General features: G+C 35.4%; 1 protein-coding gene across 3 annotated transcripts in view; it reads right to left on the reverse strand.

Moving 5' to 3' along the window:
• The window catches only part of LOC145666405 (uncharacterized), an 86,789-nt gene that overhangs the window by 42,102 nt on the left and 27,905 nt on the right, over window positions 1-16,782 (reverse strand). For all 3 annotated transcript variants that reach the window (XM_081733617.1, XM_081733616.1, XM_081733615.1), the window contains exons 4-6: window positions 8,110-8,246; window positions 2,822-3,129; window positions 220-423 (exon numbers count right to left, since the gene is read on the reverse strand). In XM_081733617.1, coding sequence (XP_081589743.1) covers window positions 220-423; window positions 2,822-3,129; window positions 8,110-8,246 — 649 coding nt within the window. The remainder of the gene's footprint in view (window positions 1-219; window positions 424-2,821; window positions 3,130-8,109; window positions 8,247-16,782) is intronic.

Raw genomic sequence — 16,782 nt, forward strand, 5'->3', positions numbered from 1 at the left:
GACACTCTTTTCCTCAACAAGCAGCTGTAACATTTGAATTTTCAGAAAAATTTCACTTACTTTCACTTACCTAACTAACTAACTTACTTCATTACTTATTTACTATCTAGCTATCGATCGATCTATAGTTTCAGAACAATACATGGGATTGATTTATATTTCTCTGTCAAAACATGTTTACACTATACCATACAACTTTATTGTCTGCATTGTACTCACCTACAGCCTGCATTGTCTTCGCACACAGATTATGATTACGATATGACAAATCAAGGCTTGTTAAATTTGGACACCGTCGCAGAAGTCCACACAGGATACTTGTGTCAAGGAGAGGGGCACTAAGATGAGTAAACATGTCGTGGAAATCAAGATGCTTTTGCTGTTCCCACAACGACTGGACCAATATTCGCCACGTAGTACAAACTGCAAAAGAAAAGAAAATAATGTGCGATCAATAATTTTGTATGTGCTAAGTATCAACGTAGAACTACGTAATTACGCACATCAATGGTGCCAACTGCGACTGATTGCACTTCGAATTTATTAAAAACAGTGACGGCAGCTTTAATTTCTTGGAGGGGGGGGGGGAGGTGAACGAAGGGAAATAAATTTTTGGGTGGCAGCTATTTTTTTGATATACCGATAAGGGTAGTTTTCTATTATTTGACCTAGATTATTATATAGCAGTTCTGAAGAGAGGGGATTCGCGGAGCAGATGTAGCCACCAGAGAGCACTTGCCCTTGTGCCAGCTCTGGTGTCGTCATTTTGGTTAAGAAGCAACAAATTTAATGATTTAGAAATATATGAGATTACCAAAAATTCTAAAACTGTGTATAGCCAATAATTACTGCAAATCTGAAGTGTAAATTGACAGACAAATAAACGGATTTGCTATAGGAAATTCCTCCTCTTCACTAGTCAACATTGTAGTGGACAAGTTTGGGATTAAAATTCTTAAAAGAATTTCAACTTACCAGGCATTTCTGCTTTGACTGATAGAACGTATGGGAGTACATGCTTCAATGTAACTAAAACACTCACCTATTTGTATTCTTTAATGCAGAACAAACTTCCCAATATTTCGATTATATATACGAGTAACCATTAACGAGGATTAATGAAGCTTAATACATGTTGTATATTAAGATCTTAATGTTGTTACTATTTTAATATTGCTTCAAAGTTGTGGCTTAATACATGTTGTATATTAAGATATTCATGTGGTTATTGTTTTAGTATTGTTTGGACGTTCTATACAAAGTAACGTACTTTCAGCTTCAAGAATTTCTCTTTCTATGTAAAAGTTATAATCCAAACAATTGACTGCCATTACATTAATGATGTGTGTAGAGTGAACTCCCACATACTTTACCTATTGAAGCTGTTATTTTTATTTTTCAGGCCTATGCCAAAGAATTTTTATTTCCTCCATTAATCTGAATGTAAGTTTCCGTCTTCTTAAAACCAATAATATGAATCCCGTCTACAAGTCATCGTTGCCAACTTTTGTTTCCAAATTTGTAGTAATCCGTAATTGTACAGCTACATACACAAAACATGTAAACAAGTTTCGAACAAATAAATAAATAAATAAATAAATAAAAAGATGTATTGAAATTACGATGTTAATACTGACCTTATAAAACTATATATATTTACACAAACTTATGATCACAGCACCACCGCAGAAGTGTTAAAGAGGTATCGACAGTTTATTTGTTTCTAAAAACTTTTGTAAAAATTGGTTAAGGTACCATTAAATGACTTAGTTTAAATATTTGTAATTTTACAGAATCATAGGCAAATGAACAGGGGAATCATTTTATAGGAATTCTAATTAGTATATTGTGTAAAAAGCTAGTGTATCGTGAAGAATATAACAATAGAGTATTCGTTTGTAAATACTAACGACAAGCCTAAACAGTAGGAAATGTACTGAATGCATTACATTATTTAGAAGTTAAACATTGCCATGTTTGCTATATAGTATATCTGCACCAATCTCGATGATTTTCAGTAAGTTCAAGTTCTGATATTTAAGAGCGCAAATCCTGTTCCTGATGCTAGCGAGGTAGTATTTGTTTATACAGTATATTATTTGCATTTCTAAAAGAGAGGTTTCTTTTCCATCTTCTATATCATAATGATAAATGTCGTTGAGATGTGATCAAGAAATGCAGTCGATGCTTTAGGAAAACACCGCTGAGGAAGATGGAAGTTCCTACTGAAAATTTTGCTAATTATTGAATGATAAACTATACTACAGTTAGTCCGAGTTAATATTTGTAATATTCTGTCTGTTTAGATCCTTAACACTTAAAAACCGATGGACGATCCTGAGCGTCCATCCCTTTACTAACGTTGAATCCGCTGGACGCTCACGAGCGTCCAGGCATTTAAACATAAAAAAAGAGTATATAAACTTAATTTCAGACTTTTTAAAGAATAGTCAATTTCCTACTCCTTTGTATAATGCAGGAAAATCTTCATTTTGATATATTTTCATACTTTTTGGGGCAAAACTTTTTGGCAAATGAAAGGGTACTTTGCAAAATTGAGGCAATAGGTACAGGGAGCAACAAATTAACAAGGAAAAAAGAAGGGACCCTTGAACAATCTTATCTTGATGTATCAGTATATTAGCATACATTTCACAAAATTTCTTTGACTAACTACAAAAAAGAAGCATGATATGATATTTTAAAATAACCCTTGATTTCTGCCGGACAGGGCGGTTTCGAAATTTAAATCCCCATCGGCCTTTAAGTGTTAAGGTGTTATCTATAAAGACTATTAACATATCAATGTGAGTTTACTTACCTCTTTCAATTTTAATTCTTTCTCTGAGCGGTAGAAAGCTAAATATATGCAACAAACAGTCTGGATTGAGTTTCTCAATCCAACACACTCCCACAGGTTGTGATTTATCATCTTCAACAACCGTACTGGGCTTCCATTGGTAATCTTTTATTTCTGCCAATGTTGCTTGAGTGGCTTTCGTTCGTCTGTAAAAGCGAGCGCGAGGTCTAAATGGCATTCCATCTCTAGGTTGATGCTTCTGATCGGCTGGAAATACTCGAAGTTGCTGGCCTTGGATCTTCAGCTCGCCTCTTTGTGCTTTTAACGCTCTGAAAAATTCAACAAAAACACATCATCATATACTAATACCGACTCTTTAACTTCAGCAAGTTCTTATTATAATCTGTTGTTCCACGTTGCACCAATATCGGACTTTCGTGCCCATTAATTTTTCACTTATTCTAATTTTCGATTTTCAAGTAGCATATTATATACTATTTAATTCTATACACACTTAATTCCATATGTCATTTCCGGTGGGAATACGTAATTTCAGTGATGAAGTAACTGAGGAGTAATTTGAATTAAGGGATAACGAACATAGGTCTAGAAAGCCAAAAGTAATGATTCAGACCCGTAAGTTGACCACACAGATCAAACAATTTTAACAACTGTCATTTGACTGGTCTAACCCTTCGTGGTCTATTGCTCCAACGAGCACTGCTTTATAGCTAAGATAGTGGAAATTTAAAAGAGTAAGCAAGATCGCTAGATCAATTGGAGTGATATCTCTTTTCAGCCCCGGGACTATATGAGGTAGCATTTTAATTCATAAAGTGGGATCCAAGCCACTATTCGGGTTTGAATCTATGGTGACGGAAACGCTTACTACTGTGCTACGATGGAGCTAACTACTTAAGATTTTTCACGTTTCTCATTAAGTACTTCACCAACTAATGTACCGTTATAATTCATTCAATATTGCTTGCATAAAATTTAATTCTTCCCTTTTACAGCCGAAGTTATACGAGAATATCCGTACGATCTTATTTTAACATGGGATCCGAGACACTTGTCACTGAACACAAAGGAACATTTTCGAATAACATCCAATACACAATATAGACCCTGGTCTGTCATCCTTTCATTCAGCCGTTCCGACGACTCTCCTATTATGTGCACTAATTTCATGATAATCTCTATCCTGTTACTACTATAAAAATAGTATCATTTCAGGTCAATGTTATTAATAAGTGTGCGACAACTTTTATTGAAAAACAACTTACATTTCTACAGAAGCTTAGTTTAGTGCACGCCGAGAAGATACAATTACAGTTTGCAAAGCAATCTGAGAGGTTTAACACACTAAAACCCACGCCAGAGCTAGAGTAGGAAGCGTAAAATATTCGCACGTTCCATGTCTGAATATAACTCGAGAATTTGCCAAGGTTAAGGAAAAATCTATTTTCAGAATATAGTCAAGTACCGCCTTGTTCAGAAACTACTGGCTATTTACACTCTTTTATAAGATCATATATTCTCGTATTCAACACGGGAAATTTCAATGTGTCGTTCCAAATAAAATTCTTAATTACCAAGGAAAATTGAGATGTGTTTGATTTATTCCATTTATAAGGAAGAATACAGGGTTCTTTCAAAAACATGGGTTATATATATATATATATATTTAAAAAAAAAGATTGGACATTATGGTTTAAATGTAACAATCAATAAAATTATAAAATATAACAATTGTCTTGTCTGCGCAGGATCGTGAACAATACGCTACAGCCTCGGTATTACATTATCTTCTAGTTTATCTCAACCGAAAGGACGATAAATTAAATCAACGTAGTTATAACTTGAAATTAACTTTGGAAAGAACGTTTGCCGACAGCATACGTTAAAAAAAATCACGATATATGTGAAATGCCACTTAACTTACTTTATTTATGGTACTTACTAAGGACTTACAATTTTTTTTAAGGGCCTTTTAAAAGTAACGCTCTCTTGTAAGCCGAATATTCTAAGAAAGAGTAGATCACTTTTAGTAATTGAAACGCGTAAATGGGAACATTTGAAACAAAGAGAGCATCTATGATTATCTAACGTTCTACTGTCTCTGTTAGGAAACTATCTGTTTCATAGAATCTCACAGCGCCTTATGTCGGAGCAGCTTGATTTCTATGTCTGCAAATGCATATCTAGGTATTGTAGTTATTATAAATAAATTCTTGTAGCGTAAAAATTAAGAACATTTGTATGTAGTGTAAAAATTAAGAAAGAAAATTCTAATATTATTTGGAATTCTGCAATGCAAAGACGAAGTTAAAACAAAAAGTGACGACAAATGGGTGAGTGAACGTTTTCTTTGTCTAACCTGTCACAAAATATGTATACATAGAATGTACAGAAAACCATGGAATAAGCTTACCAAACTTTCATAGTAATTTCTTACACGAAACGGAATTTAAATATAACAAACATGGAGCAAAACATATGGCTCGTCCAGAAACACCAGGTATGCATTTTAACGCACTCATTTATATAAAGAGCACACTATTATTTGGATGGTGCATTGTAGAGTTGTATTTTGCTGCTATATTTCACGAACCTTACTGTTTGCTTTATTCACCAGGTCTATTTCTGTGAATAATTTTTTGAACTGCTAAATATTCATACAATTCCTCTTGTCTACGGAAGAATTACTTAGGCATTTAGTTTAAATTAAGTAGATTAGTACGACTTTTCCCTTCTAAGAATTGTTAAAGCGTACACAGAACACTTTAATATGAACGAATTTTAGCTTCCTTTTTTATTATTATTACGAGGTGTGTTCAAACAGTATCTGTAACAGCCTGTTTATCGACCTTTTCCCCCGCGTAAACCAATGAAGAGAGGGAGATTTTTCTTCAGTGTAGATGTAGAACGGACACTCACGCGCGGTCGTGAATTTTTTCCCGCCCGCAGAAAGCGTTGCATCAGTCGCTTGTAGTCGGCCAACAAGTGAAGACGTGTAGTGAGCGGTGGTCGGATTTCAGTTTTTGTAAAATGATAGAAAAACTTCAGCAGCGATATTGTATCAAATTTTGCCAATAGCGAAAACCATTCAACCAGGTAGGTACATTCAATTTTAAACGAGAATTTGGGCAAGAGGTGAGTGTTCGCGAAATTTGATTCAGGCTTTCATCGCCAAACACAACATTCCTATGTGTCGTCTGGCTCCTACTTACCCGACATGGTTCCGTGTGACTTGGTTATTTCCCAAGCTGGAAATGCCACTAAAAGGGGCCCGATTCGAGCCAAGAGAAGACACCATGCGGAATGCGACGGCACGGTTGCTCACCATTCCAAAAACTGTGTTCCAGAAGTGTTTCCAACAATGGTGGGAGCGCTGGGAGAAATGTGTGCATTAGCACGGATACTACTTTGAACGGATTTCGGATTAGTGTTTCGGATTTCCACATCAATAAATCTATTTTGCCAACTTAAGGTTAGATATTTTTTCAACATATCTCGTATTATTATTTATCTTTTTAAGTAAGAGAGTTCTTATTTGCTCTAATGTATGATTAACCCGAGAAAGCCCACGCTAATTTTACCCTTAAAAGGCCCAAGGGGTGCCTCTGAGGCTCCCTGCTGCATATACAAGCTACCTGAACTCACCGCGACCATTTGTATTCCCCGTCATTAATATGAAAGGCTACTCACTACTTTGCTATGAAATCATTTGTCAATGGTAATAAACAATCAACAGTATCAAATAATTAGAAAAGTACATACTTCAATAGGAGTCTCAGAGGCACCTCTTGGGCCTTTACGTAAGTATAAAAAATAACGCTATTTTTTCTGAGGTAAAGTAAAAAAAAAAATGCTTAGGAAACGGAATCAGAGGGTGTATTTCAAAGAAATAGAAGAATTCTAGAGCGCAGGACACGGGACGAAGTATCTATTAAGAATAATGGAATTAAAAATTGACCAGGGTGCCTCCGAGGCACCCCTTGGGCCTTTACGTCAATATAAAAAATAACCCTATTTTTTTCTGAAGTAAAATAAGAAAATATATGAACATCTCAATCAGGGGGCATATTCCAAAAAGATAGGAGAATTCTAGAGCGAAAGACACTCGACGAAACATCTATTAAGAATAATTGTATTAAAAGTGGACCAGGGTGCCTCTGAGGCACCTCCTGGACTTTATCGGGTTAAGTCCCGTTTACAGCAAATAAGAAAACCTTATACCTGCTGTAACAGCAACAAGATCTCTACAGGACTCGAATTAGTACACGTCAAAAACATCTATTTGTTCAATGCCAATGGGGAGTTTCCTGTGGCTATGTGGTTAGTGTACGTACCACTGGGGTCGGAGTACCAGGTTCATTTCCTGTGGGAGCTGCTGTAGTTCCTATCCCACGTTAAGCTCCAAGTCCACGCCCCATGCAGCCTCGCTGCTGACACTAAATTCAAATCCAACCCATGAATCCAATGTCAATGGGCATAGAAACATTGTTGTTTTAGAAAAGGAATATGACGGCTACCATTCGTTCATATTAAACTGTTCTATGTACAGTTTCACAATTCCAAGAAGAGAAAAAGCGTACTAATCTACTTAATTTAGACTAAGTCCTGAAATAATACAAGAGGAGAAACATGAATATTTAGCAGTTCAAGAAGTAATCTGGAGAAATAGGTCTGCTGAAGTATAGGAGCAAAATACAATTCTATGTCGCACTCCACAGGTAGAAATATTTATTATTTTGTTAGTATGCAATAATAATAATAATAATAATAATAATAATAATAATAATAATAATAATAATAATAATAATAATAATAATAATAATAATAATAATAATAATAAAGTATTAAACAGCTTTCACATACTGAAGTATCGCAGAATCTAAGTTGTTCTTTACATACACATCAAATTTTAAGTTACGTCAGTAGAACCAATTTTTTCATTTGATTCAACAGTAGATAACAAAAATACAAAATCACCACATATATACTGAAAAATACACTTTCCCTACGATTGAAGATTGTACTCAAATTTTATTAGTTTTGAAACATGAATGAAATGGATATGCACTTTTGTTTGAGACTACCAACCCTACGGCTAAAGAAAATAAAAACTAGTATACTACATGTACACTTCATATATAAAATACCCTATTTTCTTGTGACAATGACTGTACGTAAACTGGAAATGTTCAGCTGTTCTCCACCAATTAGAATTTTAACTACAGTTTTAAATTATCTCCAACACTTACTCCATAAGTAAATCCTCTTAAGATACACTCCACTCTTACCTTGCTGCATCTCCCGGTTCTAAGTAGGTGACAAATGCGTAATTTTTATGACGAAAGGAGTATTTGTGCCTAGTTATGTGGACATCAATCACTCTTCCATATTTAGCAAATACTTCTTTTAATTCCCTTTTCTTTATCTGAAATATAAATCATAAGGGTATTAATAAAGTGCAATACCAATTGCAATAATTGAAATTAATGCTTTAGGAAAAAGTGTACACAGAATAATTATAATTGAGAAGTTCTCTAAGGAAGCAATCAAATTCAGAAAGTATTATTAAAAACTGGCGTTCAGCCGTGTTCTTCCTATTGAATCTATTAGCTGTTTTTTTTTTTTTTTTTCTCCTTAAGTTATACATCAGCAGCACACACGAAGTTAGAGGGAGCGTCGTTTCAGATTTTGCTTGGAGCGGGGGTAGATTCTCCATTGATAAAGGTTGACTTTCACATTTGCATTACTATATTATTGAACAAAAAAGTATGTAACCCAACCCAAGGGAGGATTTCCCTGTTTTTTTCTACAAATGACTCCCCTGGTTGCTAAGCTTACGACAGGAAAACTTCAGCTTTGTCCACGGGATATCAGATACGGCCATTTTGCACATTTTGCAATTGGGACTCATTATATTGTAGTATACCAAAGTTTAAAATCCCCGAAATTACCAGTTAGTTCAATAAGTTTTGTCGTGCGATATGAGATGATGCTAGTCGGTTCGTCGTTGTATATTCCTACAGATGGCACGACTTTGTTATGAACACGCGTGAAGTTTCACGTTGATCCGTCAACTCATTCGTATCGCTACAAGCAGTGATAAAATTCCTAGTTTTGGAAGGTGCAGCTCCAAAACAAACTCATGAACGATTGGTAAAAGTGTATAAGGACTCTTTACCATCATTGAGAACAGAAGAAAGATGGGTTATTGAATTCAAACGGGGTCGGACAAGTCTTGAAGACGATCCACGTGAAAGACGTCCAAAAAGTGTATCAACTCTAGAAATCGTGGCAAAAATACAAGATATGGTTCTGGAAAATCGCCGAGTCACCGAGAGAGATTTAGTAGAAGCCCTAGACATCTCATTAGGCAGTGTCAGCCATATTTTGACTGACGTTTTGGGTTTCAAAAAACTGCTAAATGGGAGGCGCATTCGCTAACAACAACAACAAACAACAACAACAACAACAAGAAGCAGCAAATGTGCCTTTCGGAGCAACATTTGGAGTATTTTCGAAAGGATAAAAAGGATTTTATACGTCCTTTTATCATAAAGGATAAGAAGACGTGTGTTTCTCATCATAATCCTGAAACAAAACCACAGGCTAAGGAGTGGGGTGAACCCGGTACTTCTGCTTCGAAGCGATAAGAGTCCAGAAATCGGCGAAAAACGTGTTAGCATCGGTGTTTCGGGATGAAAAAGGGATTCTGTTCGTGGATTACCTGCAAACAGACAAAACAATCAACGCAGATTATTATTGTAACCTTTTGGACCAGCTGGATGTCAAACGTCGTGAGAGAAAATCTGGTTCACAGAAGAAGAAAAAAAAATCCTTTACCATCACGACAACGCATTGCGTCACACAGTTAAAAAAAAAAGCCAAAATCAGTGAAAGTACGAATTGATCCAACATCCACCATATTTGCCGAATTTAGCTCCGTCAGACTTCTGGGTATTCTCACATCTCAAAAATTCCTGCGTGGAAAACGATTTGCATCACATGCTGAGGCCATAGCAGCCGTGGACGCGTATTTCGACAATCTTCCGGAGTCTCACTTCAGGGAAGGCATCCATAAATTGGAAGAGCACTGGAACAAGTGTATTGCAGTTCAGGGAGAGTACGCTCACTGATCACAGATGTGTCACCCTATGCACTAGTGTATTTCGTATCGAACGACAAAACTTGTTGAACAACCCGATATTGTAAATTATAAATATTTAAATTTTGTATATTGTCCATCCATCTATCCATTCATTTAAGGCTGGCTTCAGTACAAAACATCAACTGCCTTAATTGAATGGGTTAAGTCAGGGTTGTTCTCAAAATCTGAATTACTGAGAGAAGCCCAAAACTTATTTTATTGTATCGAACAAACACGTGAAGCTGCCAGATAAGGAAATATGAAAGGCATGTGGACTGCATTCCGCCGTTTTATATAAAAGGACCCTCTACATTCAGTCAAGCACTTCAAGTCTACTCTTCAGTTCTAGAGTTGACACTCGTTTATACATACTTCAGTCGAGGTGAGGCGGAGCCTTCGTGGTTGACTTCAAATACAGAGGAACACAATGAACATATTAATCTTTTCTGACAGTCTTAGATTCTTTGCTTCGAATCTCAAGCACAGCATACATACGCGCTATGAGAAAAGCCAATGGAATTAAAACTTTTTATTATTATCATTCACGTATCAGTTTTGTATTCTCTGCAATTCATTTTGTCTCTCATCTCTCGCAATATTGAGACGAACTAGTCAAAGATTTACATAGACCGAGAACCGACAATCAGGGGGTTCGATTCTAAGTCCATGCTCTAGTATTTAGTAATCTTTACAGAATAACAATATATACATATAGGATGGCCAAAATAAAACTGACCCTCAAAATTTTTCTAATTATACATTAAATTTACTCTTGTAAATGAATAGGAGGACTTGCCTTTATAGAAGATGCTGGGAAACGGCCAACTTTGATGTCAATGCAAGGCTGTGTTCGATTACTGGAGGTTTTGTCAACATATTCCCATTCTTAAACTCTTGTGCCAAGACTTTAACGCAAATTTTCGACGAACTGTGTTTCGCATAACACTCAACACTGAACATACACTGCTTCACGTTAGCACCATTTTGTGTTGCACTCAACTAATCACTGAACATCTCTTTCCCTTTCACTCAAATAACTGGCTACTGTACACATTTTAATACTGGATCTTGTTTCAGTTATTTGGAGAGGGCAAAGTTGATCAGTGGGTAGAGCGCTTAGCTCTAATGCGAAAGTTTTGTGGTTCATGTATGTTCCAATAAGGTTTGCAATATTATATATATATATATATAGGGTGTTTCAAAACAACACCGACAACGTTTGGGAGGCGATTTCTGACACCAAGATAGACCAACTTGGGTGCACAAATGCTTCCTTTCGGAGTTATAAGCCGCCGAAAACATGAAAAAAATGAACTTTAAAGGACCATAGCTCCAAAACTATGGGTCCTAGCGAAGTCGGGTCAAGACTTTATTTAGGAACTAATATGTGCCCTATCCAAATATTAATGTTTCAGAAACCTGTGGTATTTCCGCAACAATTTTCATAGAAGTAGTTGGTGAGTACTTCAAATTACACGCCCGTAGCCAAATTTCCTGTATAAAAATTGTTCCATGAGTACCTCAGGATTCTGAAACTTGGATATTTGGATAGGACACATATTAGTTCCTAAGTGAAGTCTTGACCCGACTACGGTAGGTCCCATAGTTTTGGAGCTATGGACTTTTAAAGATCATTTTTTTATGTTTTCGGCAGCCTGTAACTCCGAAAGAAAACATTTGGGTACCCACGTTAATCTATACTTTTTGTCTTGTCTAATCTATACTATTTTCTTTATATAAGGTATATATAAGGTATTTCAAAACAACAGCGACAAATCACCTCTAAAACGTTGTCGCTGTTGTTTTGAAATACCTTATATAAAGAAAATAGTTTTTCGAGTTTTACGTGCCGTGATTTTTTTCTGTAGGCTAAAGGAAATGAGTGATGAATGAAAGTGAATAAATGTGGAAAAAATGGCGGAATGAGAATGTTGGAGGAAACGGAAGAACCTCAATAAAACCTACAAGTACGATGTTCTTCACATGTATATATATGTATTGAAAAGCAAGAGAAAGAAATAGTGCAAGATGGTGTAAAGCTAGCTATTTCAATAAATAAAAAAGTTTTTTTTTTTCCTTAATACTAAATGGTTTCTTTCTATGGTTTGCAAATTCTACGCTGTACGAAAAAGTGGCCCTAGCAATTACTTCTAAAAGAAAGAAAATAATAATAAATAAAAAAAAAAAACAACCAAAAAAGGAAAAACCTCGTTTTGAAAACATACTATAGTTCCTGTGCACAGGGCCGTACTTAATATTTTTGCCACTCCCTTAATATCAACGTCTGCCGCCAAATTTCTGCAAATTCCAGAACTAAAGTATAAGAAAATTGGTCCACAAAAGTTTGCCACCCCGGACCACGGCCCAGACTGTGCATATGTATAGTAGTATACAGTGGGTATTGATCCTGAGTAAGTGATTAAAGCTAAAACTGGTTTTGTTAAAAGTGTGTACTCCTAATTTGAATATATAAAGTTCTTAGAATTAGAAAAAAACTGACTTTTGAAACCGATTACTGGCATTTACTGCTTCCTTGTAGTACTGACGAAATTCACTTTTAAATAACAACACAAATATATAAAATATGCCTTACACCAGCGTTTCCCAACCGGCGTGCCGCGGCACACTGGTGTGCCGTGAATGGGCCGCTGGTGTGCCGCGAGTAAATCTATACAAAATTATTAATTTTATAGCAATTAAATTGCAGGACATAAGGGAAAATGCATATTTGTATTTCACATTACTATGAACCTCTAATATGAATCTACAATTTTAAGTTTCATCCCGCGTTACTTTTCTGTACATTTTTAATATTGAAAAAGATTATTTGTTATCATTGTTATGACGTTATGACCATTATTGCTTCTTTATTTTTGCAGACTATTTCGTAACTTCAAATTTTAAAATATTCAATCCTTTCGACAAAACAAACATGCATACGAATTACCTACATTTGTGTTTTAAAAGTAAAAAAGATTTGTTTGTTCGTTCGTTATTTAGTGATCTTTCTTGTTAGTGAAAGTTTGGATGCAGTTTTCAAAAAAGAAAGTGTATTTTTAAAAAGCTAAGTCCAATATTTCATTGCAATTGTTTTCTATTTTAAAATTAGAATGAAAAATAAGCATAATGATTTACCACGGTGGAAAAGCAGTAATCGAGATTTCTTCTCTGTGAGATCAGTAATCATAGAAAAAGATACCATGGCACTTTATATTTAAATATAATAAAATCTATGAGTGTGCCGCGAGTTGAAAAAGGTTGGGAAACGCTGCCTTACACAAACAATAAAAATAACAGCTGTTTCTCTGTATTCAAATTAATTTCGCACTAAATATTAATTTGTTTTCTAAAATACGTATCTCTATTATTATATACACGCATTTTATTACCCCAATAACTTATATTGAAGATAAACAGAAAATGTATATGAGATTAAAGAAAACAGAAAAAAAAAAGAATTTTATTTCGATCTATGTATTTATAATTATACAAAATTAAGTCTATATATATTCAGTAGCACAAAAACAAGAGAAGGTTTAATTTCCTGTGCCAAATACAACACCAGTATTTATAACCATGGGTTAAATTCTTATTCATAATACAGAGGTGTTTCTCATCTATAGCGACGATTTTTTGATGAGCCTACCTCACGGAATTTCATGATGTCACCACAAGTGATCTGGTGGTCCTACATTCTAGCTATTGCTCAGTATCGACGTTTCCATTTAGGAGGCTGCATGCAATGCAGACAGCTCCAGTCGCAACTACTCCTTTTCACAAGACTTTCTAGAGGACGTATAGTAGGGTGGGCCGAAAACGGCCGAAATTTTCTTTTTTTTAAGAAAATTAAGATTGAGTACCGTGCAAAACTTATAAAATGTTACATTATGTTTCCTCACCAAAATAGAGCCGGATTAAAAGATATTTAACCGGGCCCCGGGGGCCCGAAAGAACGTCAATTTTGAAAAAGAGAAGTAGCGACCAATGAAAATAATATTAAAATATATTTTTAGAAAGTTAAGTTTGAGTACCGTGCAAAAGTTGTATAATATTATGTTATATTTCTTCACCAAACTAGAGCCGGATAAAAAGATATTTAACCGGGCCCCGGGGGCCTCAAAGAACGTTAATTAAAAAAAAAAAAAGTTTCAAGCAGTGAAATATTGAAATATATATATTTTTTAGAAAGTTAAGTTTGAGTACCATGCAAAAGTTGTATAATATTATGTTACGTTTCTTCACCAAAATAGAGCCGGATAAAAAGACATTTAACCGAACCCCAGGGGTCCGAACGAACAGTAATTTTGAAAAAAAAAAAAAAGTGGCGACCAATGAAAATATTATTAAAAAATAGTTTTAGAAAGTTAAGTTTCAGTACCGTGCAAAAGTTGTATAATGTTATGTTTCTTCACAGAAGCAGAGCCGGGGAAAAGGTTATTTAACCGGGCCCCGGGGGCCCTAAAGAACGTTTATTTTAAAAAAGGATAGTTGTAAATAGTGAAAATATTATTGAAATATATTTTTTTAGAAAGTTAAGTTTGAGTACCGTGCAAAATTTATGTCATGTTTCCTCGCCAAAACAGAGCCGGATAAAAATATATTTAACCGGGCCCCGGGAGCCCGAAAGAACGTTAATGCTGAAAAAATATGGTTGTGAGTAGTGAAAATATTATGGAAATATTTGTTTTCAGAAAATTAAGTTTGAGTACCGTGCAAAAGTTGTATAATGCTATATTTCTTCCCCAAAACAGAGGCAGATAAAAATATTTCACCAGGACCTGCGGGTCCGAAAAGTGTTATTATTTTAAAAAAATATATACCATTATTTTAAGTATGTATAGAAAATTGGTTTAGATTCCTAATACTTTAACTTGACCCCAGGATTTTAAATGTTCTGATCTGATGTGCAGCTCTTCGTCTGATTGGTGTTTAGTAGATATAATAGTACGGACACAAATACACAAGGTAAGATTGAAAAATTGACCAACAAACACCAAACCAGCCCAGAACTCACCACGTGGAGATGGCTACACAGCGAGTTCCTCCCACCCACCTTCCTCTTACTTAAAGCTCCTTAGTTGAATCTTGGAACAAAATATTGAGATTTATGTTCGAAGCTTGGTAGATACTTTCGTGCTTTCAGTTTTGCGCGAATATAACCGTCTCGTGCAACACTACCGTATACTTCTGAAGAAGATTCTGTTACTACCTTTATACACCTCTCCAAAGCCTGTGTGTGGAAGGGGAACGTGACAAACTGTGAAACCTCCTCTTTTCTATAATCATTTCGGTTAATTCTTCTGTTGATACGTTAGCCAAACTTGGAGGTTTCGTTCCGATTACTTCTGACCAATCGGTCAAATCGATATAATCCGCATATCCTTCAGTGCTTTGCCTACTGCAATTGTCAATTAGAACTATAGTTTGGTATTTTCGGCCATCAAAATAGACCCTTAAAATGAGTAGCTTTACACTGTAGACAGTTTCTTTTTTTCTCTTTCTTTTTTCTTTTTTTGCTAGTTTCCTATGGATTTTGGTTTTATCTACTACCTTGTCTTGGTTAGTTTTGTTCAAAAATTAATATCTTCTAAAACAGCGGATACAATTTTAGCTGCCGACTTATTCGAGACACCTGTTAAATCTTTGGCGGTACTCATTTGTTTAGGGCTCACTATTGTTTATTTAGGTTTACTTTAGATGTTATTCTCTAAACGATAGCTCCATGCGAACTCTTTATCGTCTGAATTCGGGGTGGAAGCACTTAATGTATGTTCCAAGTGCGTGATTGAGGCTAACGATTGTAACCCTCTTGTATTTGGTACCGCAGCATCATAATCGATCTGTGTGCCATGCTTTCTTTTGAGTCTATGGGTTTCTGCTTTATCTACATTGCAACTCGTCGTTTGTCTCTGATTTCTCTGATCTAATATGAGATCCCACGGCGGTATTTAATTTGATTTATCACACTTACAGGTTACTCTATCGCAGCATTTGCAAGAGAAAATATCAAATAACTTCTGAGCACCGTTCTTAAATTTCTTTAATTTGGCTCTTAATGGAGGTATCTTATTTCTTAATGGGGTTAATGATCGTTTTGCATTTTGACTTGTAATTCAAAATCATATCCTTAATTCGAAAGCAAGACAAAACAGGAAGAGAGGCTCGCAGCCATATCGTTTCTAGTTTATTTGAATTCAGCAATGTAAGCACCGCCTTCGGAAAGCCAGTGTTGTGCATTTTGCTTCCAGATGCGAAAAAGTGATATTCTCTTAAAGTTTGAGAGTTTTGAGCTGGGCTCAACACGAAGGTTTTTCGTGGTTAATATGGTAGTTATGAAAGTTCGTTAAAGTCTCAATAGCTACTTGCGTATATTAAAACCATGTATTTAATGTTTTATCTACTAATAGTATTGTCTGGAAAAATGTTCTTATTACATAAAATCATTTTATTTCAACAAAAAATTAGGAACTTTAGGGCCACGGGGGCCCGGTTAAATATTGTTTTAAAATCAACATATTTGATATGGCTTCATTTCGTATTAATACACAACTTTTGATAACTACTCAATCCTGAATATCTGAAAAAAAATTTTCGGCCCACCCTAACGTATAGTCAATAGAGCGGGGCCTCCGTTGTGCCAAGGTCCGTGTGAAGATATCGAAGGCATAATAGTCGGATCAGTGAGGCAGCCGGAGATTTCACTAGAAAGCGGGCACACGGAAAGGCACGGGATCAGTTTCTTCTAACTGCTGAAAAAAAAAAAAGGAAAGGAAATCTTTGTTTTACGTCCCATAATTATGCCGTTTAGGCTAAAGGA

The sequence above is a fragment of the Thermobia domestica genome, chromosome 12, assembly GCF_964235325.1.
Source record: "Thermobia domestica chromosome 12, izTheDome1.hap1.1, whole genome shotgun sequence".
NCBI lineage: Eukaryota > Metazoa > Arthropoda > Insecta > Zygentoma > Lepismatidae > Thermobia > Thermobia domestica.